Raw genomic sequence first — 25,521 nt, forward strand, 5'->3', positions numbered from 1 at the left:
TTATATTAAAATATATTTATTTCATGTATTTGTGTCCTTAGATTATGATTTCATGTCATTTTAATATTTGACTGAGTATTTTGTAACAGATTTTAATTGACCGTACTATGTATCATTATATTCTTGAGTTTTGCCAAAGGTACTAAATGTTTAACGTATCTGTAACACATGTCATTTAAGCCTAATTTTACAAAATGGACATTTTGTACACTCATATGTTCAATATCGATCTTGTTTTCCTTCCAATGATTCGCCACGAAGGATTAATTATGCAGTGGTACGGGCGGTAGGCCTACAAATCAAGTCCAAAGTACAGACGCAACATTCAGATTTGGCGGTCGACTTTGATTTAGGATTCGTGTATACATACCAGTATGTTCTATTAATTTTCTTCATAGTTATTGTTGCCATTTTCATTAATGTATGGTAACAAATTGTATACATTACTTTATAAGGACTATGCTTTTCTCATACGAGACTTTAAAGTTTTGATTCCCTGGTGTTTCGGACCTCGTCGTTAGTTTGACAGACGGAATGTAGGATATATAAGTCGTACATGCAGACCGGAATAATAGGTAGGTAAGTGGGTATGATAGTTAAGTTGTTGGGTAGGAAAGACAGGTGGGTTGGAATGTAATACAGGTACGAGGGTAGGATAAGTGCGTTTGTGTGCATGTATTATATAGTTATCATATAGTCAGATTATGTTGTAAGAAATATTACATGTGTAATTCTTTGTTACATTTTCAGAGTCCCTTCTACAATATATGTTTATAAGACACGTTTTAAAGAATATTATTACATTATACAAAAAATAGACACCATGCTGATTCTGTTTTTCTTTTCTTGCCCTTTTAGGATGACCTGTCTAAGATCAAAATGGCGTTAGAATTCCTTCTGCTTGTCTGCTTGTTTTGTTCCCTTTCGATGTCGTACGACAACGGATTGCAGCTTTGGAAAGACTGCCCAACGATGCAGTCAATAAGGGTGAGCCGATATTATTCATTTGAGTAGGGTATCTTTCAAACTATACAGGTAGACAAGGATAAAAACAGATCGTACGCAGCAAATAATGCGAACCAAAAAAAAACCAAAAAAAAAAAAAAAAACCATACTAATATTTCCAATGCGGGACCTTGGGTGGTGCATGAATTGCAGATATCATTTCATGTGTATTTGTTATTCACAACTTTGTGAAACCTTTTACGTTTTTCAATATACTCATCGTGTCTGGATCTTTCTGTTTACATTATTTTAGCTGAGGTGAGTTATAGTACATTTAATGCAACTAATGTAATATTATTAGATACTAGTGAATAATAACGAGAGAGAGAGAGAGAGAGAGAGAGAGAGAGAGCAAATGTATTTTATGTTCGAAATAATCTTGCTTGTTCACTGGAGTGAAATAATATATTTTCTCACCACCCATCCACATACATTGCTAACTTTAATGAGCAAGACATTTAAAGTTATTTTTAGACGATTGCGCGGTCTAGTGGTAAGTACAGCAACTTCCTTTTGAAGACGTACTGTAATTGATATCTAGCAAGGTGCACATTCTTTGTATTTCTTGATGTCAGTGTGTTCTTTTACTTTACATTGGGTAGAAATGTTTGCTACTGTTTGTGTTTTCTATGCAGATAATCACAAAACACACTAGAACATAAACGGTAACCACTGTCATAGCACGTGATCCAATAAGAATTCTGTTGGTTCTGTTTATTCATATGCTAGCCAGTATTTTTGAGCATAACTAAAAAGAAAATGTGCTTGCTTCTCGTGAGTAACTGATGTATTTTATCTAATGGGTGAAAATATTTTGGAGCCACTCTAAGAAATATATATGTAATTCACTCCTTTGAAGCACACATATTCCCTATATTTCGGGTAATAAATGAGATATCATTTACCTACAGACAAATACCAAGCGAAAGCAAATGTGATTAACTCTGTTTACTATGCTGCTCTTCTTTTAAGTTGCTTAAGATATTCAATATTTCCACTATCAGATATTGATATTTGGGAATTGCAAAGATAGTATTTCAGTTTCCACTTAGTCTGATTACAACGGACTACCTGAAAGCACATGTACTATTACCGAACAAAAGTGTTAATACTGTAACCATAAACATAATGTCAAACTTGATAGATAAATGCTTTAAATATTTTGCCCAGTAAATGCTGAGTGACACAGAAGCAATCATTAAGACAGTTGTTGTTGTTGTAAGGGTTAACGCCATTTTTCAGCACACGATAGGCTATACATGGCGACCAGTATTAATGGTGGAGGAAGAACCCGGGAAAACCCCAGAAAGAACCAGCGACCCACGATTAGCTACTGGCAAGCTTTCTCATATACCCCACATTGGCTGAATCTAAGACTCGAACCGGCGCAGACAGAGGTGAGACGGCAGTGATCCGTAACCGATAGCGCTTTAGACCACTCGGCCACTCGGGGTCCCTCATTAAGACAGAGTTGGATGCTTCATTAAACTCTGCCCTTACTGTTGTCTGCATGATGCTTTAGAAAATGCATTTGAAATTTAGAGGAGATCCATAATAATAAAAAAATGTTTATTGAACCAGAGAAAAACTAGATATTTCTGTTTACTTTCGTCAGTTTACAGTTGCTACCTCAAAACACAGGGATTATTATCAAATAAAATTATCGGTCAACACATGATTGTCTCGCAAACTTTTTTCGCTCGATTCATGCTTTCACTAAAGGTGCTACTGCTGCTTTAGAAAAGATTGGTTACATTTATGTTTGGGCAAACAAACCCAAGTAAATTGTGAAAAAAGATGTGCACCATCTCCATCAAAAGAAACTGTTGCAACCAAAAAGCAACATACTCTGTCTCTTTCATATGTATAAATGAGTGATTAGTCACCAAGTCTATTTTCTTAATACCGACAATAGACATTAATGGGTGTCGCAGGTATATAGACACCGGTGTAATTGTTTTTTAAAATATGAAATAGTAACTTCTGCCATTAGTAATTTTAACAGTATCGACATGTTATCACACTAATTAAAATTTAAATCAAAGAATTTACTTTGATGATCAGCAAGACATAAAGACGTATAATAGATACAAAGTGATAAGTTGTAATCATGAACAAAGGTAATATGCATTCAATGATATTTACAGTCAATTGAACAGTGCATAAACTATGAGATGGATGCTTTAGGAAGTGACATGTTGAAGGTAAAGAAACCACTAAGGACTATACACGTTTGCGATGTTAACTGGAATAGTTATAAAACCATTTGAATGATGTGATACAATAAAATTCATGATATTCAAACCGTACTTAATCGTTTTAACATTGTTTAAATCTTTGCAACAATGGACTATCAAATGCTAACACCCTGTCAGGGTTGTAGATTTTATTTATTTATCTGTGATAACAATAAATCGATGACATAGAAACGATATGAATGTAAATGAAACCACGATTAAAGCTACGGGAGTAACTTAACATTTGTCACTTAAAACTATGAATGATATGATAAGAATGAAACAAATTGATATATTCATTGAATTTTACAAGTTGCAGAGGTTTAGCTATCAAAAATAGATTACAGTGGAAACTATTGCAGTTAAAACAGAAATAGGTACACTCGTGCATTAAGTGTAGAATTGATGCAGTTACAATAGAAATAGGTGCATTCATGCATTAAGTGTAGAAATGATGCAGTTATAACAGAAATAGGTGCATTCATGCATTAAGCGTAGAATTGATGCAGGTGAAATGCGAATCGAAGTTAGAATGGACGCATTAAAAATAGAAATTAATACTAACAAAACGAAAAGAGATTGATGATAATTAATGTCTGGAGATGTATTGCTTTACAATCCGTGCTTTATATCAAATTTGTACTCAGTTTTAGACAGCTTTTCTAATGAACCTGTAAGATGAATCTTGAACATAATAAAGTTTTATGGTAAGGAAACAGTCTTCAGTGAAAGTAGTCATCAAAGATGATTAATAAAGAGACATTATACAAACGCTAAAACATAATAAAGTTTTATGGTAAGGAAACAGTCTTCAGTGAAAGTAGTCATCAAAGATGATTAATAAAGAGACATTATACAAACGCTAAAACAAAATAAAGTTTTATGGTAAGGAAACAGTCTTCAGTGAAAGTAGTCATCAAAGATGATTAATAAAGAGACATTATACAAACGCTAAAACATAATAAAGTTTTATGGTAAGGAAACAGTCTTCAGTGAAAGTAGTCATCAAAGATGATTAATAAAGAGACATTATACAAACGCTAAAACATAATAAAGTTTTATTGTAAGGAAACAGTCTTCAGTGAAAGTAGTCATCAAAGATGATTAATAAAGAGACATTATACAAACGCTAAAACATAATAAAGAAAATGAAATTTTAATTCGTTTATATATCCTTGTTTGCTCTGCTAACTGCAAAGATGCATATAAAAGAGTATATACATGTCGATAACGTAATGTATGTGTGTTGTCAACAAAAAAACAATTATGTGTTGCCATACATAAACTGTGCTTATGTATTCATTTTGATGAGGAATATTTTGTGATAGTTAGAACTGAGAGACTGCAATTTTTGGATATTTTCCATGTGATTAATGAAATAATCTTTGCACACGTGGAATTTTCAATAATTGTTCATGATAAATTTTATTACATAATTACATTTCTTTGTTGACATTGAAAGAATAAAGTTTTGCCTGACTAACATTCTAATGTATCATTTAGTTCAGTTTTGAAAAGTCCAAGAACTTTTTTTATCCTTTTGTGGGATACCAAATATGGTGCCATTTTTGTAGTCGTTAGTGTCTGAATATTTCATGTTTTTCTTCATCTTGCTATAACTCTTTCTGTCTTAACATGAATGCATAAATATGCAGTAATTCAGTCTCAGTCATGTGTAGTCTCCTCCTATAACTGTATAATTCATACATCAATCAATTGGATATCTATAACACTGTAAATTCCACATAAATTTCTTTTATTTTGTTTTTGTTTCTCAAAGTAATTAAATTATTTTTGTCTGCAAGTATCATAACTATTTTTCTTTTTCTATCAGTTTCCAGATGTCGACAGAGTACATCAATTTAAATCAGAAATCATGTACCTTATTTCTCAAATTTGTATTTAGTTTAATGCAGGATTGTAACCACATTGCATTACCTTTTGCTGTTTATGTTGGACATTATGCGGTCTTTGACTGGTGGCTTGGTTAATATTAGAGACTTAAAAATTTCTTTTACAGTATCATACAGTGACGTTTCTGGCACTTCATTATATTCTTCACCAAGTTTTTGTTGTGTTCCCTCTAACGCAATCCCTATCACAGTTAATTTATTAAGGTGCTCCCAACGTATACTTGAAAAATTATATAGCATCTTTTGGGCCACTTTAATGAATCTATATGACACGTTAAAGATAAAAAGTGATTCAATCTTTATGTGATGTTACAAATACACCATTGGTGTGGTAATTTAATTCCTGCAAAAATGAATTCCTTCACAATTCTATACATATAAAACTGAGGTTTTCGATGGTATGATGTAATAGTCCACTGCAATTCTTTAACATGAACCATTTATATATTGTTAATTTATGTAAATTTTTCCTCGAGCTCACATCACTGCAGCTCCCCAACCCCAAATCCATGACGTGGGATTGAGAAGCTAAACATTCCATGCAGGGAAAGTCATGGGCAAATTAGAAGAGGTTTCAGGCCTAGGAAACAAAACTGGTCATACAGTTTTTCAAATGCCCATTATACCACTATTGTTGTCATCATATGTATTCTCTATTGAAACATTTATGTGATAATTCCAATGATAATAAATGACAGCCAGACATATAATCTACATTAGATGATATTGGGTTTAGCTTGCTTGGAGAAATCAGAGTTTTCTGTCACTTAAATGGTTAACAAAGACAGTAGAACATGGACTCAAATATCCATTTCTCCTGTTGCAACAGTTTTAAATAACCTATTTGTGTTCCTGTGCAATGACGTACCAAACTAAACTAAAACCAACACTCATAGTAACAATACAAATTATTTAAAATCATTGAAACAATTGTTGATGGAGAATGCAGTACCATATATACTCGCTTAAAAGACATGTCCAACTGAGAACTGCACTGACCCAGATCTGTCCAGGCATAATGCACCAGCAGATCTGGGTCTGTGAAGTTTGTTAGCAGCAATCATTAGAACAAATAACATAGACCCTGATCTGCAGGTGCATTATGCTATGGAAGATCAGGATCTTCTTTGTTTGGAGTTTGACTTGCCTTATAAGCAAATATATATGGTAATAATTTCGGAACAATAATGAGGAGATTATGAGACACATTTAAAGCAATGATTGATAGTGAAAGATGTACTCTCTGATTAATTGGTTTGACCCAGCATTGGTATGTATTGTGCACCAATTGTACTTCTGGCTAGTTGAAAGTGATGAAAACATCAAACATTTTTAGCAAGGCGTTGTATTGACAAATTAATTGATCAATGATTAGACAGAAGTAACTGATAATTGATCAAGCATCTAACACAAGAAAGAAATGTTCCAAGTAAGTCCGGTTGATGTCTACACAATAAATATTTTTATTTTTAATTACTTCATATCTGCCTGACAATATATAATTTTATGGTGAGATCATGAAAGTAATTCAAGTGTATTTTGCTCATTCATAAGAACTTTTGAGTAAGATAGTGAATGATTTTACCTGGTTTTCTTTCTGCATGCGAAGTAGTGAAAAAAATTGTTGAGAAACCAATAGCATGATTCAGAACCATTTATCTCCAGTTTAATTTTAAAAAGACATACTATACTGAAGCACGATAAAAACTTATTTTGAGTTTATCAGCGCTTTTTATTTTGTTGTAATGCTTGTGTGTTTTGACCTTGAATAGAAGTATGTATTGCAGCTCAAAGAAACTGTTTTTTGTTGCAGGGATCGAAGGGCAGCCAGTTTGAAATAACTATTCAGACATTCAAAAATGGTTTGTTGCTATTTGTTTTCATTTACAAACATGTTATTCTTTTCAACAAACACATATATCATCTTGTTCTGAGTCTCACAGCAAGAAAGTGAAGTGTGTGTGTGTGTGTGTGTGTGTGTGTGTGTGTGTGTGTGTGTGTGTGTGTGTGTGTGATTTTGGATTTTAACGTAGCTTTAACAATGTTTCAGTCATATCACTATGATGTCTGCAGCGTAACAGTTTATAGTGATGTCTAGCACTAAGGGCATCATGTCACAGCCATGTAGCATGATGCCCCACTCAGTCACATTATCCTGACACCAGGCTGATCAGTCCTAACACTAACCTCTTAATGCTGAGCGCCAAGCGAGGCAGCTGTTAGTACCATTACTGTAAGTCTTTGGTATGTCTCAGCTGGGGATCAAACCCACAACCTCCCGCATTGGTGATGGAGAATGTGAAGTAAATGCACTTCCACTTCCAGATAGGAGTTTAAAATCTCTTTCCCCTATCTCTTGATTATAAGATAGCCTTAAAGGAAACATCACACGCATTTACTGCATATGGAATAAATGTGAAAAAATAAAGTTCATCAGTTAGGATGAAAAACACCATTCATGCAAATTTCAATGTGGTCATTTCAGAATGCAAGACATTACTGTCCAAATCTGACATAGAGGAAGCTACCAAAGTCCGTAAGGGAATAAATGGTCTTGATATGCAATTGACGATAAATAAGGAAAGAGCGAACATCACTTGGAATGTACAATACAGTAAGTAAAGATTAGATAAAGATAAGACAAGACTAGACAAGACAAGACAAGACAAGATAAGGCAAGGCAAGGCAAGGCAAGACAAGACAAGACAAGATAAGACTTGTTTTATTCCACACTGGCATTGATTAAAACAAGTTCTGTTGCTCTTTAAAGTGGTTTGATAGCTCATTCCATAGAGTGGCAACTGCATATCTAAAGGAATTTTTGTCAAATGTTGAGGTTTTAATTCTGTGGATATTTGAATAGCTAAAATTATATTTATTATATTTAAAATGTATGTAAAAGTTTATGATAGCTGCTTGTAGTGTCAATCATCATACACAAATCTCAAAGCACATCCTTGTATTTTTTTCTACAAGTTTATTAGTGTTCATGTTGCTGCAGAAATGCGAGGTTAAGGGATTGAAATAATTTGAAATTAGGGGAGGATAAATGTATATAAGGTTGTTAATTTCTTCAGTCTTGTTAGCTATGACCAATATGTTTCAAGACAGATAGTTGCATTGAAGCTTTCCTACAGAGATATTTACATGTGTATCGAAATGCATTTGATATTCAATGTTAATTCCAAGCAGTTTAATAATTTCTTCACAATTTAGGACAGCACTGTTTATGTTAAGTACAGGCTTGATACTGAATGTCTTTTTACCTACAGCTATTGATTAAAACTTAGCAGTAAGCCATTCAATCTGACTGTTTGACTCTGCTTCAGTTTGTGTTAATCAGAGTGTTAAAATACAGTGTGGAAAAGGACAAAGTGTTATCATCAGTATATTTATATAAAGAGCTATATCTAATAAAATAGAAGACATAATTTCTAAAATTATTAAAAAGCAATGGTCCAAGGAATGATCCCTGAGGAATCCCTTTTTGAGTTTCAGACCAGCTGACCAGGACAACTTGCAACTTAATTTGCTGATTTCAGTTTGATAGATAGCTCAGTAAGAGTCCTATTGAGTAACCTGACAATATGTGTTTGCAACCTACGCATGGTTTCTTTTGAACTGAAAGATCATTATGTCCATTTAAAGGAAAATATACAAAGATGTATATTCATTTGAGTCTATAAAGTACGCATATAATGAATATATGTTATCAAATCGAATTATCTTCAGTGCTCATTAGACATTGTCAATGTGTGGTCAAAGCATATTTTGCTGATACAGAATTTGATTTCACTGTTGCTAGCGGAGCTGAAATATTGATTCGCATTTTATTACTTGCATAAATATGTGCTACCTATTTCACTACAAATAATCTTTAATTATAAAGCACCTTCTTAGTTATAATGATTGCATTAGATTGTATTAAACATTACATCATTGTGTTGAAATTAGTATATGCACTTGTCTTTTTGTTGGTGTTTTTATTTTGGTTTCAACTGCACTTTCTTAAACACATTTTTGGCTGTATCATGCAGAGGAAATTGAGTTGCATTTAGAATAAAAAATGTTTAAACATGAAACTTGGTACATACCAGGTAACATACTGTGTAACAAATTTTGTATTATCAAAATGATTTGTCCGGTCCCACTGCAGATAACTGTCAATAATTATCAAGTCATTCCAATGTGAATTCCATATCATAGCCTTTCACAATGTCCTGCTAGAAAAAGTTCAACTGTTATCAGCCTAGCCTCAGAATGAAACTTTTAAAGACATTGGTGAAATGTTGATGATGCAAAATTTTATAACTACTCAGCAATTGTAAATGACAAATGTGGATGTCACTGCTCCATGCATTGAGGTATTTAAGTTATTGATCATAGTGAACATTAGTGACAGATGTTTTTGACATGTGTCATCATGTCGCTGCTCCATGCATTGAGGTATTCAAGTTATTGATCATAGTGAACATTAGTGACAGATGTTTTTGACATGTGTCATCATGTCGCTGCTCCATGCATTGAGGTATTCAAGTTATTGATTATAGTGAACATTTGTCACAGATGTTTTTGACATGCTTCATCATAGAAATGCCATATTCTTGTGCTTATACGCTGATCAAAATTTAATTCAAGTTTTGAATCAAGGTCAAGTTAATATTGAAAAGTTTGAAATGCAAAGAAATTTCTTTTGCTTTTCAGTTATGTAAAGTGATTTGCTTACATTATTTGAAAATTGTTAAATATTTATCAGTAAATATCATTTTCTTGCTAAGTCAGTCACATTTGCCATTATTTTTTCAGTATTGGAAAATTCGCATCATGACTCAGTGTTTCACTTTATGTCTCATCGTGATTGATGACAACTTGATGTGATCTATAGCAATCCAAATCAAATTATTATAATAATAATTCATAAGTATTTGATATTATCTTCTACAGAGAACCAGTGTTATAGAGGTATATATATGTTGGATGTTGAATACTTGATCCAAAATTCAGAAGGAAATGGTGCATCTTCTTCTCACTGGTGTTTCCAATTTAATGTTTCCAAAGTAGAAAACAAACAACAAAAGGTAAACAACTTTTCTTTTTAAGTACATTGTTTAACAATTATATGACATTTGAGTAATAGTACAATTCCTCAGTAATTTTGTAATTTACATCCTGAGTCTGGAAGTGCACACACACACACAGACACACACGCACACACACACACAAGGAAACCTATATTATATTTTTAATGTTCTTCCAATTTGAGACTTTGACTGTTAGAAAAATTACATCTTTACATTGAGATTTAACAAGTCAAATAAGTTTTGTATTATCTCTTTTTAAAAAATGTATTCATGTTGTGAAAAATACTTATGCAGACCAAATAATGATGGATGTTTTTTAAAATTACATTTATTATATGTTCAGTTGGAGTTACAGGTTTTCTCTCTGATAGAAAATTCAGTTGGAGTAACGGGTTTTCTCTCTGATAGAAAAAAACCCATTATGTTTCAAGGGTCACATATTAAATAATGTTTTATAATGCAGATGGAATCCCCAGAGATTCTAACCATATGGTAAATTGCCACTTTAAACATGTGGTACTAGACTGGTTACCTGTCCCTCTGTGTGTCTTTCTGACTCATTATTTTTTAAGATCATGAATGATTATAATGCATCGTTCTCTTCAGGAGAGAGTGGACTTGTACTTTGACTGCATACGCACAGTGCCAGATAAAGAGGCTTACCTGGTTAATATAAAATTGTGGTCCCTCCAGCAGAATTGGTCTCTCTCCTCCCGTAGTCGCAGATCAGTGAAATCAAACTGTGGCAGGATACAGTGCACAACATCAATGAAGGAGTTTCTTTCAATTGGTCCAATAAAACCGAGTATGTTTGTTATGATATTTGTACATGCCTAGGTTACCTTCTCATAATTGTGGAACTGCTAAATGCTATATTCTAGTTGTTTATTGTGGTTGTCATAATAACCAGGTTTTGAAATTTATTTACTATGTTAAAAATTTCACTGAACATGATGCCTTTTGAAGTGCAGTTTCTTGTGTACAAACAGAAGAGTAATTTGTGTTCACTTAAAGTCATGTTGGATATATTTATGCATATTTATTTATGCTTGTTCATACATCTATCCATATTCTATCTATCTTTCTACCATTCACTTCCAAATTGTTCATGTTCACTGTGTAATTTTATTTTCTTTATTTCCGGTAGATAAGGAGATAATAAAGAAGTGCCAGTGTTGGAGCAATTCCACTATCAGTCTCCAAACCACTAACACAACAGACAGACATTTCTCAATTGTTGTGGATAATCCAAACCCATATGCAACAGTCATCATAGTAAAGGTGTATAGGAAGGGAAACGACACTTTACCAATATTTACAGTGTCTTCATTGGTAACAGCAGCAATGAATTCCATTTTTTCTTTAATATTTATAGAACAGAAAATGTTTCCTTTATTTCAGAGCCAAATATAGGATTTAATGCTGAAAAGCTGAGAACAGTAGTACAGAAGAAAAATATTACAAGACAGAACCATTCTCTTATTCCAGTTTATATAACTGTTCATTTCAATATTTATTTTAATACTTTATAAGATATTGTCCCAGTACATCTGACACTCGAAATGATATTGAATACATTTCATTTAAGATATTAAATATGAATGCTCTTTATTTCTCTCTGAGGTCTGCTCTTATCTTGGCTCCTACCCATATCCAAGACGAGAGGTGGAGAATGGGAAGCAGCATGCATACCTCTCAACCAAAATGAGCACGATAAAACTGGAACATTTTCCAGAGTAGTTTTTGTTACAGTTAAATGGTTTACCATATGCCCTGAGAACAATTAAAATGCAAGAGCTTCAGAGAGTATCTATGCTTTGGCCCCTGCATGGGGTTCTATCCAACCCACACTTGCCTATTTATGTAAGTGTCCCCCTCCCCTCCCCCATTATAATATAATATTTCTGGATCCAACACTGTTTTATAACAACTGTTACAGTAGTAGATATTTGGTCGTTAGATTATTTCATTTTTCAAATGCCAGCCTGTAGCATTTGTGAGACTTCAGTGCTTGTGACATATAATATTAATTACATGTTTATTTACTGACATTGACGAATTGTATTGATCATTCAGAACCCCACATACCTGGATCCAATTTAGGCAAAAGGCAGTATGTGGTTTATGAAAGTCACAACATTCAGTACAGCTCGGCATACCAATACATAATGATTTTATTTGCACATAAACCTTGCATAAACTTGTTTATTGAAAAAACAACACATAACAATTTGTTGAGTACCATTATTTGTTATATAGAACAAGGGGCTGGTTGTAACAGTTACTTCCCTTGGACCTTAAAATAAAACCCATGCCAAATGACTGACAAACGAGCAAAGGTTAATTAAAATCATTTTTTGGCAGATAATTACTCATACTAGTAAACTGCACAGTAACTTTTGTTTTAAAGTCATTTCACAGATTTGATATTTGCATTTCAACTTTGAAGTGGTGTGATGCCCACCATTTTATCTTGCCCAGTTGTGTCTTGCCTGAGTTTTCATGTGAATTATTTACACTCAATTTGTAAACCACATGATCTAATTATGTCATATGAGAGACACTGCGCCCTGCTAAAATAATATTAATAGTAATGCTGAATTTGTTATTGTGATATATGACTGACCAATCATATTCATTGAATATTTTTTGAGTTAATGATGTAATTTATCCGTATGTTCATTAATGGTTATACAGTGCCAAAATGCAGAAGATAATGTACACTAATCATTGGTTTTATTCAATATGCTATACACTAAAGTGGTAATGTCATAATTTTATGAAACAAAGCTAGGTTTGTTATTGTCTCTCCTGTGTTTGGCAACTGGTAAGACACAAATGCCACATCTTGTTTAGTGAACGTTGTGCCCACATCGTAATTGTTCATAATCTATGTTAAAAATTTGTGCTAAAAGTTTTTAGTCAATGACAATGGCAACACATCATGGTAAAATGTTCTGGTTAGAGATTGCATATTGCTGAACATTCTTTCCTTCCCTTTGTTTTCTCACTCTACTGAAAATATTGGAATCAGGAAAATGAATAATTGTTTGTTTTAAATGCTGGGATATATTAATTAATCTTACATATTTTAATACAATGGATTGAGTAAGTCAAGGTTTAAAATACTTGTGCTTTGTTATAACACTGTTGGTAAAATTACGTTTCATTTTAAATCATTTCACTAACATGAGTTTGATTGAAATTATTAAATTTATATTTTGTGATCAATATGCGACAGATTTGAAACCTATATAATGTTTTATATAAAAGATTTTTAGTTTTCTGCTCAAATTTTATTTTATATTTTATTATCTACTTTGTTTGCATGATGTCAGTGATCTTTCATTTCCATTCTAGGAGAAGGTCAACAAATTTTGGACAGATATTAATTGTGAAAAGGAGGAAGGAACATATACACCTGTGGTAATATTATGAGTGTATTAATAGATACTATTACACATACATTGATAGGGATGGTAATGATGGTGAGGAGGAGGAGGAGGAGGTGGTATTGATACTAGTATCATTGAAACTGTTACTGCTTCAGTAGCTGATGATACTGACATCAGTATAAATTAGGCAGTCAGACATATTGCATCAATAATCACGGTCTTAATATTGATTGGTATCACTTTTGTCTCGATAAGTTTGGAAAATTTGATTCACTTATAATCCCCATTTCTGTGTGTAGATGCCATATTGCACATGAAATGATATTACTTATATTTACATGAAACTCAGCAGATTGCTTCCTTGTTTGGATTCAGGTAATTACTACCCTACACTACTCTCATTATTACTCCTTCTACTGCTACTGCAAACCTTGACGCTACTCTTGTGGCAGTTTCCACAACTACTACTGTCATGAATCCATTATCACCTTTTATAATTTTGATTCTGCTACTTCTGAGTTACAACTACTAAGGGGTGGGGGCACTTAGTGTGGTTGAGTGGTGTAAAGAAGTCACCTTTACCAAATCACTGCCATCTCACCTCTGTCAGTATGGGATTGAGTCTTAAGTTTGGCCATTGTGGGTATATGAGTAAATTTGCCAGTAGCTTCCAATGGGTTAGAGATTTTTTTTCACTAGTTATACTGTTGCCATATAGCCCATCATGTGCTAAAATTGTGTTAAAACCAAGACAGCAATGACTAACATGTGTCGTACTACCTTTCCTGATACTTCTTCCTCTGTTAAATCTAATAGCATCTGGCTTACATACTGGATCAAACTAAAGCATTTCTCTAGGCATTAAAATAAAGTGTATTTATCGGTGTCACTAATTTACATATTTTGCCTCAAATTCCACCTGACTTATGTCAATGTTCCACTTGTTTACATCTCAGATAGGTTAGTCCTTATTAAATCTTATGCCTGGAATTTTTACAAATATTATTAGGAGTACGTCAAAATTATGGGTGAAAAATTGCATACAGACACTGTTACTACTATTGCTGCTGTATTGTGTTCGGTTGTGAAGTTATGTTCATTGCTGGACTTTTTTCTACTACTACAACTGTTGCTGTTGCTGCTTTGGATACTTCTGCTGCATTTGATACGTGATCAATATTATCTATAATAATGTTGCTGCCACTTCTACTTACTATAATTATATGATTTGGTTTGGTTTGGTGGGTTTTAATACCATTTTTCAGAAAATCGTAAGCTATAAATGATTATGCTCATATTGGCTGAGCCCAAGACTCATAACCATGCGGAGAGAGGTGAGATGTCAGTGATCGATAAAGACAAGCGCCTTAAACCATTTGGCCCCATATCACTGAATGAATCATTATATGTAACAGTACTTCAACTGTACTGTTTCTTGAAATATATGTGATATAGTGGTAGTGATATCTCTAGCTCAAGGTCAAAAGCAGGCATTCATAAGAAAATATTGAACCTCCCTGCACATCCTCGACTATTTTGCCACCATGTGTGTTTGTTCAGGTTAAAGTCAACATCTACTTATAATAAGACTCTTTTGTCATGAAGATCCAATTTAGTCAGATTGTATCATTACCTCTTGTGCTAACTCAATTCAGCCCTCAGTCATTTTACTGTCTTCAATCCATATGGTAGTTGCATGCTGGATGGGAATAATTTACTGTTCTGTTATTTATGGTCCATGGGTGGTGTCAAAAGTGTACAATTTCAACTGTTGACTTTTAAAAAATATTTTTACCATATGTATGTGTGTGGTTGCTAAACTATTGATAATTTCTACATATGGGCTACAACAGTCTCCATGCTTGGTTTTGGTTGGGGAAAACATGCCTTACAAGTGTTTAATTCCATCAGCATAGAATTTCTCTAAATGAATCTTGGAAAATCTTAAGACATTACATCATGTTATTGGTTATAAATATTTGGTTTTGAAATAAATATAGCAGGTGATAAGGATTTTCTTCACTATCAAAGACAAAGGTCTAGAAGGATAAAAACTGTGTCAGTCACCAGTACTCCAATGAGTCTGATATCACTGTTTATTTGGTTGAATGCCAGGGATGAATTCATGTCAAAATTATCAATAGCAGAAAGAAATACAATGTATGAAATGAATTTTGACTAAATCACTTTCTGGGGCAAGTGGAGAACAATTGGCTGGTAATAGATAATCAAAATGATGCTCTTTCAGACAAGAGAATATGTACAATTATCCAAAGATTTGTGATTGCTAGCTATCGAGGTTGATCTAATTATTATTATTGGAAAGTTTGAATTATTATCATTTCGTTTTGCAGCTTGGATATAACTGTGGTGATCGAGAATATTCCATGAATAGTCTATGCCAGCTGCAAGACATTGAAGGCCCACCAACAACTTGTAAGCATAATTCAACGTACATAAAGTGTTAGAAATGGTCAGAATCATAGCACTTTAGATGGATACAATGTTAGCATAACATTTATATTGCACCATAATTTGACTTAGTGCATCGACATAAACTACCAAAGAATACCTTTGTTTTTGTTTTAAAATATTTCCTATTTCTTTCGTTGTTTATTTTTTTGCTGTGTTGTGCTGTTTTTTACAGACCATATAATCAGACTAAAATTCCTTGGTAGTAGTCTTAACTGATGTACTGTAGTAATTAATTTCGTTGATCAAATGTTGTTATGATTGAAAATCATGTAGATATAGATATATAGTATACCTGCCTTTACTCATGTGCATTCATGTATTTATGTGTATTATGTAAATATCTACCTTTCCCACTTAAATGTCTGCAAGCTGTATATATATATATATACTGACACTATTAACAGGATAGTACATCATCATTTGTTCAAGGTAGCAATCAACTCTGTTCCACTAGGAACTGTCCCTATCAGACACAAGCACTCTAATCAACTCTGTTCCACTAGGAACTGTCCCTATCAGACACAAGCACTCTAATCAACTCTGTTCCACTAGGAACTGTCCCTATCAGACACAAGCACTCTAATCAACTCTGTTCCACTAGGAACTGTCCCTATCAGACACAAGCACTCTAATCAACTCTGTTCCACTAGGAACTGTCCCTATCAGACACAAGCACTCTAATCAACTCTGTTCCACTAGGAACTGTCCCTATCAGACACAAGCACTCTAATCAATTCTGTTCCACTAGGAACTGTCCCTATCAGACACAAGCACTCTAATCAACTCTGTTCCACTAGGAACTGTCCCTATCAGACACAAGCACTCTAATCAACTCTGTTCACTAGGAACTGTCCCTATCAGACACAAGCACTCTAATCAATTCTGTTCCACTAGGAACTGTCCCTATAAGACACAAGCACTCTAATCAATTCTGTTCCACTAGGAACTGTCCCTATCAGACACAAGCACTTTAATCAACTCTGTTCCACTAGGAACTGTCCCTATCAGACACAAGCACTCTAATCAATTCTGTTCCACTAGAAACTGTCCCTATCAGACACAAGCACTCTAATCAATTCTGCTCTAAGCTCATCATAAAATGATGGATGGTGTGCAGTCCATGGAAAAGATTTATATTGCATGGGAACGTACTTGATACACAAGCAGAATTTAAGATTTGGTCATACGCCCAGACACATTGGAATTCCATTGAGAAATGCAAGATATATATCTGACCCATTATGTTTGTTCGGTCTGATCTGTTGGGTTTTTCTGTTGACTTCAGGATGAGGCGGGGACCTGAGGGGTATACTAATTAAAACACTAAGTCATATTGTAATCTACTAATTATATCCAATAAAATATACTAAGTTCTGTCCACCTCTCCAAATTCTACACTAATGTTTATCTACATTGTTTCTCACTATATTTGTCCACTCAGAATATCTATCTATCACTCCATTATGTCTATTAGGTATCATTTCTCTTAACTCCCTTTCTTCTTCCTCTACTGCCCACTATATCTTGCATCTGTATATATACACATATCGTAATCCCACACCCTTTCCCCACATAAAGAATATGATTGGCTGACCAGTACTAGATGATTGACAGCTCCCTTCCCCCAAGATCATCCCATAACTAAATGGTGCTGAAACAGCAGAAATATGACCCAGTTATCTAGATATATCATGATGCTAACCTGTTTACCCAGATTTGTCAAAGCCTTCCTGAAACCGGGGCCCCGAGTGGCCGAGTGGTCTAAAGCGCTCTCCGTTACGGATCACTGCCATCTCACCTCTGTCTGCGTGGGTTCGAGTCTCGGATTTGGCTAATGTTGGTATGTGAGAAAGCTTGCCAGTAGCTTCTCGTGGGTCGGTGGTTCTTTCCGGGGTGTTTCCGGGTTCTTCCTCCACCATTAATACTGGCCGCCATGTATAGCCTATCGTGTGCTGAAAAATGGCGTTAAACCCTACAACAACAACAACAACAACCTTCCTGAAACCCAAAAACTTGACTTGCTATTGATATGTCCTCACACCCAAAGTACATTAGTTTCTATGATGCTGACGTAGATGCCCAGATTTATCATTGCTTCCCTCACATTTGTCTCTGAGATTCCCATATTCACACATTCCACATATTACTAGTTAGAAACCGGATATTGGTACTGCTATATATTTTACTTTTTCCCACACTAAAATCCCTTTTGTCATATGTACTAAGAATTCCTTTGGTCATATGTGCCAGGCTTCCATTTTGATTTTGTTCTGCAAAATTGTTATTAATTAAGCTACAGTATAGACATATATCCTATTGTATTAATATTTGTAACAGAAATTCATAAAGGTAAGATCAGTTGTTTCTAACCAAAATATAAGCCTTCTTCCTTGGAAGTACTACCATATTTAATGTATATGTTGGGACACGATAAAATATTTAAAAAATTCCAGTCCCAGAACTTTTGGTGAAATATTTTTTCACTTTGGTTATATGTCCCAAGACTTAAGAAATGAAACAAATTTGTATTGCATTTATGCTTCCCCCCACCCACTGCACGTTGGAATAAAATAGATAAATAAAATGCCTAATTGACAATAAAAAGAAAGAAACTAACCTTGTGTTGTTATCATTTATTCCTTTTTTCAACATGAGCATTAAAGAATAAAATATATCCATGAAATCTGTACATCAAATAGTGTAGGCTTCCATACTGAAGCGTGTATCAATTGTCTGATACCACACACCATGTTGTTCATTGACATGAACATTGAGAAACAATTGTGTGTGGCTGTGCTCAAAGGTTTGAACTTTTCCTTTTGGGCACCAGACAGATGCCCCACCCCCCTTTCCAAAAACAAATATAAAAAGTATTTTATGTTTGTGTGTATCCCCCTCAGATATGTTGTATGTTCTATTTAAAAAGAATTTTGTATCAAAAATTTAAATTTAAATTTTTGATGGGGTATTTATTTTTCTCTAGTGTTATCTAAAGGGTCGTTCTTCTGAGCCTGGTTTTATTCACCTTGCTTGAAGTCCCTTCCCTTGAAAATTTTGTGACCTTTGCTAGAGGTCGCCTAAGTCTCAGTACTTGCTATGTGTATTAGTGCTATATTGTGTGCATGCTATATTTTCTGTATGTTTGAGACAGCAAGTATAAATCAAGTTTTTTCCCAGTTGTCTTATTTCAATTCTTTGGATTTAGAATTCATTTCAATATATTTTGTTATTTTCCGTTAATTTATTTTCAATTTAGAATTTTGGCGATCGGAATGGTGCGATATATTAGGTTATGAAAAAAAAATTCTATTGTTTTATTCGAGTGTTAATCTGTGTTGCTCCTCGCAAAAAGTGCTAGAATTAGAAATAGATAGCTGTGCTCGATTCAAGATCTACAGTTCTTCATTCTCATTGTATTTCTCCTGAATCGAGTTAGGCCTCCTTTTATTATTTTATTAAATTATTTCTTTAAAAAAATCCAAAATTGTTTGTATAACTACAGGATTGTAGATTGGTCAACCATACAGTACGGGAGCTGCATGGTTTGAGATAAAGAAGGGGTCAGTGGGGTATTTACTATGTAGTATTCTCTGTTTGTATTTGTGTTTTTGTTTTGTCTGTTTATGTTCTATATGGGGTGTTTTTCCAAGACTTTCATAGGCCTGTCCACTTCACATAGCACCATGTGGTGTAGCCCCATGATGTCATCGCCTTGTACTTTCCCCATTTAGATTTCCTGTGTATTCCTTGTAGTTTCGTATTTTTAGATTTAGTAGATTTTCAAATTATGTATACGAGTTTTAGTACAAAACAAAAACAAAAAAATTTAAATTTTTAAGATGTGAAATTGGGTCCTGTTGTTTGGTGGGGCTCATGTCTGGGTCGGGGAATGAGTTGGAGGCTCTGGCTTGCACACTGACAGTATCACACCCCTAATGGGTAGCCAACCAAAGCTCTCCCTCCCATTCTCCTCCTATTTATGTTTCCTCCTCTCCCCAAAATACCAATTTCTTAACAAGTTATTTCATAGTTATTTACCTATCACTTATTTGCCTACAGGTCCTCATTGTTCCAACAGTGTAATCTGTAATTTTATAAAGTGTATTTTTGTCAAATTTCCCATCTAAAAATAAAATGTTTTCTCTTTTGTAATTGTCCTTTTTGCATATTTCCCCTATTAACTTAAGTCAAAGGTTTGAACATGTTATCTGACTGAAAACTGGAGCCAACAAAATCGCAAACAAGAGGGAAATAGTCAGCCGATATCTTAAAGATGCCATTCACACATGACACGGTGTTGGGTGCAAAATATTCCAGGTCTACTGTATGACAGTATCTCACAAAAAAATTTCATCATTTGAAAACACATTCACTTGAGTGCAAGTGACAATCTTTAAACCAGCTCGGTTTACAAAGGTATCCTTACTATTTTCCCGCAGACATCAATGCTCCTTTGTATTAATTGTAACCACAGATGCCAATCACTTGGATGTGAATAAACATGACTGGCAGTGAGCAGTTAACTCCTTCTTTGAAAATACCGACAGGACAGCAAAGACAAAAGGTTATTTTTATTACAAAGCAAGCCGATCTCAGAAGCCGACTTTGGTTACTTTTTTTTGTAAAGGATATCAATACAAAGGTTACTTTATTGCAAAGCAAGCCAACATAAAAAACTGACTATGGATTCTGTGAAGTGAGCTGATTTTTAACAAAAAAATTTGAATATACAAAGACGGCCGAGATATGGAAGCGAACTTGGGTTCCTTTTCACCTGTATTCACAGGAATTTTGAAAATAAATTAAAACAATGGAAAAAAATTTCAAGTGACACAATATAGTGCTTTGTGCACAGATGTCGATGACCCAGCGTCACCCAGTATATTTGGAGAAAATAAAATCATGTGATGAATTTGTGAAGGCCAGAAGAGAAGCAAATGAGAGAGAAATAATCAACCGATATATTGAAGACAACTGCCATTCACGCATGACACAGTGTTAGGTGCAAAATAGCCAAGATTGAATTATATGCAGGTCTGCTGTATGACAGTATCTCGTAAAAAAAATCATTATTTGAAAACACATTCACTTTATTGCAAGTGACAATCTTTTTGCCAGCATGGGTTACAAAAGTATCCTTACTATTTACTCGCAGACATCATTACGCCTTTGTATTAATTATTACTATAGATGCCATGCACATAGAAGCCCTGGTGGTAAATAAACACAACTGGCAGCCAGCAGTAAACTTCTTCTTTGAACTTACCAGCAGGACATCAAAGACAAAGGTTATTTTTTTTAACAAAGCAAGCTGACCTTGAAAGCCGACTTTGGACTCTGAAACCAGAGTTTTTGTTAAAGGATATCAATACAAATTTATTTTATTGCAAAGCAAACTGACCTCGGAAGCAGACTATTGATTCTTTTAAGTGTGCTGATTTTTTATTTTTTATTTTTGCATATACAAAGAAGGCCGAGATATCGAAGCTAACTTTGATTCCTTTTCATCGGTATTCACAAAATGTTTGAAAATAAAGTGAAACAATGGAACAGGTTTTAAATTGACACAATAATGTGCTTTGTGCGCGAACATCGATGACCCAGCATCACCCAAAAGATTTGGAGAAAATAAAAATCATGTGATGAATTCATGAAGGCCAGAAGAGAAACAGATCATTTCACTGACAATATGGTCATTAACATAGATGAAACTCTAGTGTACTTTGATCGCATTCCTGGATGGACTGACGGTAAGATGGGGGTCAGAAGTGGACTGGATCCAAGGGTCACTCATTTATCTTGGCAAAGGAGGCTACATATTGGTCTGCATCAGACACACCACCAAAAGTAAAGTCAAAATAGGAATATGAGCCTATCCCAGGGTCACTTACATAAATCCCCAGGGATACAAACTTAAACATTTCTAAGGATAGGGAAAATGTAAGGCAGGAAGGCAAAGGAAATTTTGTATATAGTAGTAACTGTTATAGTAGTAAAAAGTGTTAGAATAGATACAGGCTGTAATAGATATATGTACTACTAAAGGACATGTGCTACGACATGTACTGGTAGGTCACTCAGAGTTGATATAAAAATTTCAGGTATTTGAAAATCTCAGTTACTCAGTCATATTAGGCATAGATTTCTTACAAAACAAAACAAAAGCAAAGATATATTATTATGCAAATAACTGCATAGAGATGCAGGGTGGTATGCCTGTGGTAGCCATACCACAGTGAATGGAGGAAATTGTCCACTGAGGCTGGTACATAATAAACTTCTTCACAAACTGAATACTGGAGAACAGTTATTCTCCACAGTAATGTTGGAATAGAATCCTGGCAATGTTATCAGGGGTTTAAATCAGCCCTCTGTCGCTAAAATAAATAACTTGACAAATGGCACCCTCCAAGCATCAAGCATCAGTAAGTGTTTATCAAGGTCACTGACCTGAAATAAGTCAGCACAGTTAAGAACCTAGGGTTTAATCTATCCAATTCTGACCAAACTGAGGGTAAAATAATGAAAATTACATATGATTTTGTGTAGAATAGTGATGTTTGTGCCCAAGACTCTCAAGGGAGAAAGAAAACACAAAAGGCAAACCACATAATTAGTAAAAGAATGAAACACCACTTAATTACATGTCTGGGATGAAAAATAGACAAAAATGTAAAACAAAAGAAAGATTTATCATTGCTTCCCTCACATTTGTCTCTGAGATTCCCATATTCACACACCTCACATATTGATAGTTAGAAACCAAATATTGGTACTGCTAAATATATATTTTTTTCCCCCACACTAAATTCCCGTTTGTCATATGTACTAAGAATCCCTTTGGTCATATATACATAGTAATGTAATAAACAGAAAATATATATATCCAACTCAAACACACACACACCTGCACATACACACACACACACACACACAGATATATATATATATATATATATATATATATATATATATATATATATATATATATATATATATATATATATATTGTTATGTATATTTCATTTGCATTGTTTGTTTATTTGTTTTATATTTTTTTTATTTCATTACATGCTACTCTAATGTAATATTATATGCTGGACTTTACCTTGTCCAAAATCGAGTTCATTTTCTGCTTGACCTGAATTGACTTTTTATTTCATTCTGTAAACAACTAATACATAGCTAAATTTTTCTCTATGTGTATAGGTTTAAAATCAGAATTATTATTAATAGAAGTAAATATGTTTATTTGGTTCTAGGTCTAGTATTTGGAATTTCCTTAGTATATTTGACATAGTTCAGGTTCTGGTTTCTAATAATAACTAATATTTTTATTTTGTAAAGATCAGGATCATTCTAGAAGGTTGTATTCCATTAGGTAATAGTTTTTTTTTAATAAAATGTTAATTGTGACCTGGGGTCAGGTAGAGAACTATATAATCTTGTAAATGAGAGGATTTTTCATTTGTGCTTTAAGGTCTAGCACAATTAAGTTGTATTATATTATTTTGGGGTAGAATCCATTTTGTTTCAGATTACTGAATTCAAGTGATTGTTTTCTCTGGAATACAAAAGTGCTGTGATAAAATTCATGGATATAGAAGTTCGCTGGAATTTATGGCAAATTCAAACCTGGAATTATATTGTTGTGATGCATCAAAAGACTGTTTACACATAGCCTTATACAGGTTATGACAGACACATCAATACCTTCTGCTTTTGATTTATTTTGGACTTGTACTGAATTTTATTAAGGACTTTAAATTATTAGGACCTGTGTCTGCAATTCTAGGATTATTTTTGGCATTTGATTTGTAATACTGTTAAGTTACTTTTTATTACATTTTTACTCTGTATTCTAGGGAAATAAATTATTTGTTGAATTTTACAAAGCTTGTAGCTTTTATCTCTTTTCTGTTACTTGTTTTAATAGGTTAGACTCTTAACAATATATATATATATATATATATATATATATATATATATATATATATATATATATATATATATATATATATCTATATATTGCAGGTCTGGGTCCAGAGAAAAGACATGTTCCTCCATCATTAGTCATTCCCCATACCACCATTGTCATCTGTGTGTTGGCTGGAGTTATTGTTACAGTGGCTGTTACTGTCATCATCTTTGTTTGTAAGCGCAAAGGTAGATCAGTTCTTTCATTTGTTATAACTTATTATCACAAATTATTCGTTTCCAGACATGAGTCACGTTATCTTTCTAAAGTATGGACATTGAAAGAAAACCTCGGGGGAAAAGGCACTAAAAAAAAGATCATCTTCTATATGAACATACTGCTACATATCACATGCCATATAAAGAATTGTTTTTGATATTTAATGATATAAATTCTATAATTAAAAATATAAGGGAAAAAGAAAGATACTTGCATGATATAGATTGTCTACTATACGTGTGTAATGGTTTTAGTTGTTAGTAATTGGTACCCAATTCTATTTATTTTACCGGTTCCAGCATATATACTCCTTTTTGCTTCACACTGAGTTGATGTTTCAACCATTAGCTTTTAAAATGGTATGATAATAACAAATCTAATTATTAATTTCATCTATATCAAATTACCAGTAAGTTCCAGATACCAATCTAAAATGCCTTGCAGAAGCCCTTAATGATATAAACACTACTAAAGATATGAATGTTGCATCAGGAGTTGCATGTGCCAAGCCGAATGCCTTAATTGCAGAATTCTGAGCTGGTATTATCATTTAGCATTGACAGTGATGAATGAATAATGGTGACATTGTTTCATTAAGGGTTGATAATCGTTTATGGCAACACTTAATGTAATGGCTTTTTTAACAATGTAAATGCTGAGTAATATAACAAGAGTTTAATAACAACAGCAAGAATAATTACAGGAACATCAACAATTGGTTGAATTCAAAATGTTTGTCTTTACCACATTTCCAGCTTTTCTGAAAAGTTTTATTTGGGAAGCAGGCCTAAACTGGAACAACTGTGTTAATCCTGATGTCACTTCTACAGAGTCAAGAATTGAAAATCCTGGTAATACATTTTGGATTTTATTTCTTCGTTGGTAAATTATTTAACACCAGAGTAAATCATGATAAATAACACACCAACTGTTTGATGGTAAAAGCTGGAAACAGTGATGGATAGTAATATATTAATAGAGTACCTTAAAATAAACAAGCCATGAAATAAATCTGTTCACTTTGGATGATATCTAGCATGAAGATCATTATTTTTTTTAAAGAAAGGCTTTTGTGTTTTCACTATTTGCCATTATAAATTGATGATGCAAAAATTAAATCATTTTAATTTGTTGATCTAATTTGTGATGGGTGGGAGAATTCAAGGCATCTAGTAGTTTCATTAGTTATTGCAAGACTATTTCTTGCCATCAGTATTT

At 33.6% G+C, this 25,521-nt stretch overlaps 1 protein-coding gene across 4 annotated transcripts in view; it reads left to right on the top strand.

The window, feature by feature from the left end:
- The window catches only part of LOC149789214 (uncharacterized), a 44,341-nt gene that overhangs the window by 14,286 nt on the left and 4,534 nt on the right, over positions 1-25,521 (top strand). For 2 of the 4 annotated variants that reach the window (XM_089975380.1, XM_089975382.1), the window contains exons 2-11: positions 859-987; positions 6,969-7,017; positions 7,641-7,769; positions 10,100-10,233; positions 10,843-11,041; positions 11,384-11,568; positions 13,597-13,662; positions 15,986-16,067; positions 24,141-24,272; positions 25,059-25,154. In XM_089975380.1, coding sequence (XP_089831506.1) covers positions 880-987; positions 6,969-7,017; positions 7,641-7,769; positions 10,100-10,233; positions 10,843-11,041; positions 11,384-11,568; positions 13,597-13,662; positions 15,986-16,067; positions 24,141-24,272; positions 25,059-25,154 — 1,180 coding nt within the window. In that variant the 5' untranslated portion in view covers positions 859-879. Of the gene's footprint in view, positions 1-388; positions 576-857; positions 988-6,968; positions 7,018-7,640; positions 7,770-10,099; positions 10,234-10,842; positions 11,042-11,383; positions 11,569-13,596; positions 13,663-15,985; positions 16,068-24,140; positions 24,273-25,058; positions 25,155-25,521 lie in introns of those variants that run through there. The other 2 variants (XM_089975381.1, XM_089975383.1) reach the window with 2 other exon arrangements.

The sequence above is a fragment of the Sinohyriopsis cumingii genome, chromosome 11 (genome assembly GCF_028554795.1).
Source record: "Sinohyriopsis cumingii isolate HCF-2022 chromosome 11, ASM2855479v2, whole genome shotgun sequence".
Lineage (NCBI taxonomy): Eukaryota > Metazoa > Mollusca > Bivalvia > Unionida > Unionidae > Sinohyriopsis > Sinohyriopsis cumingii.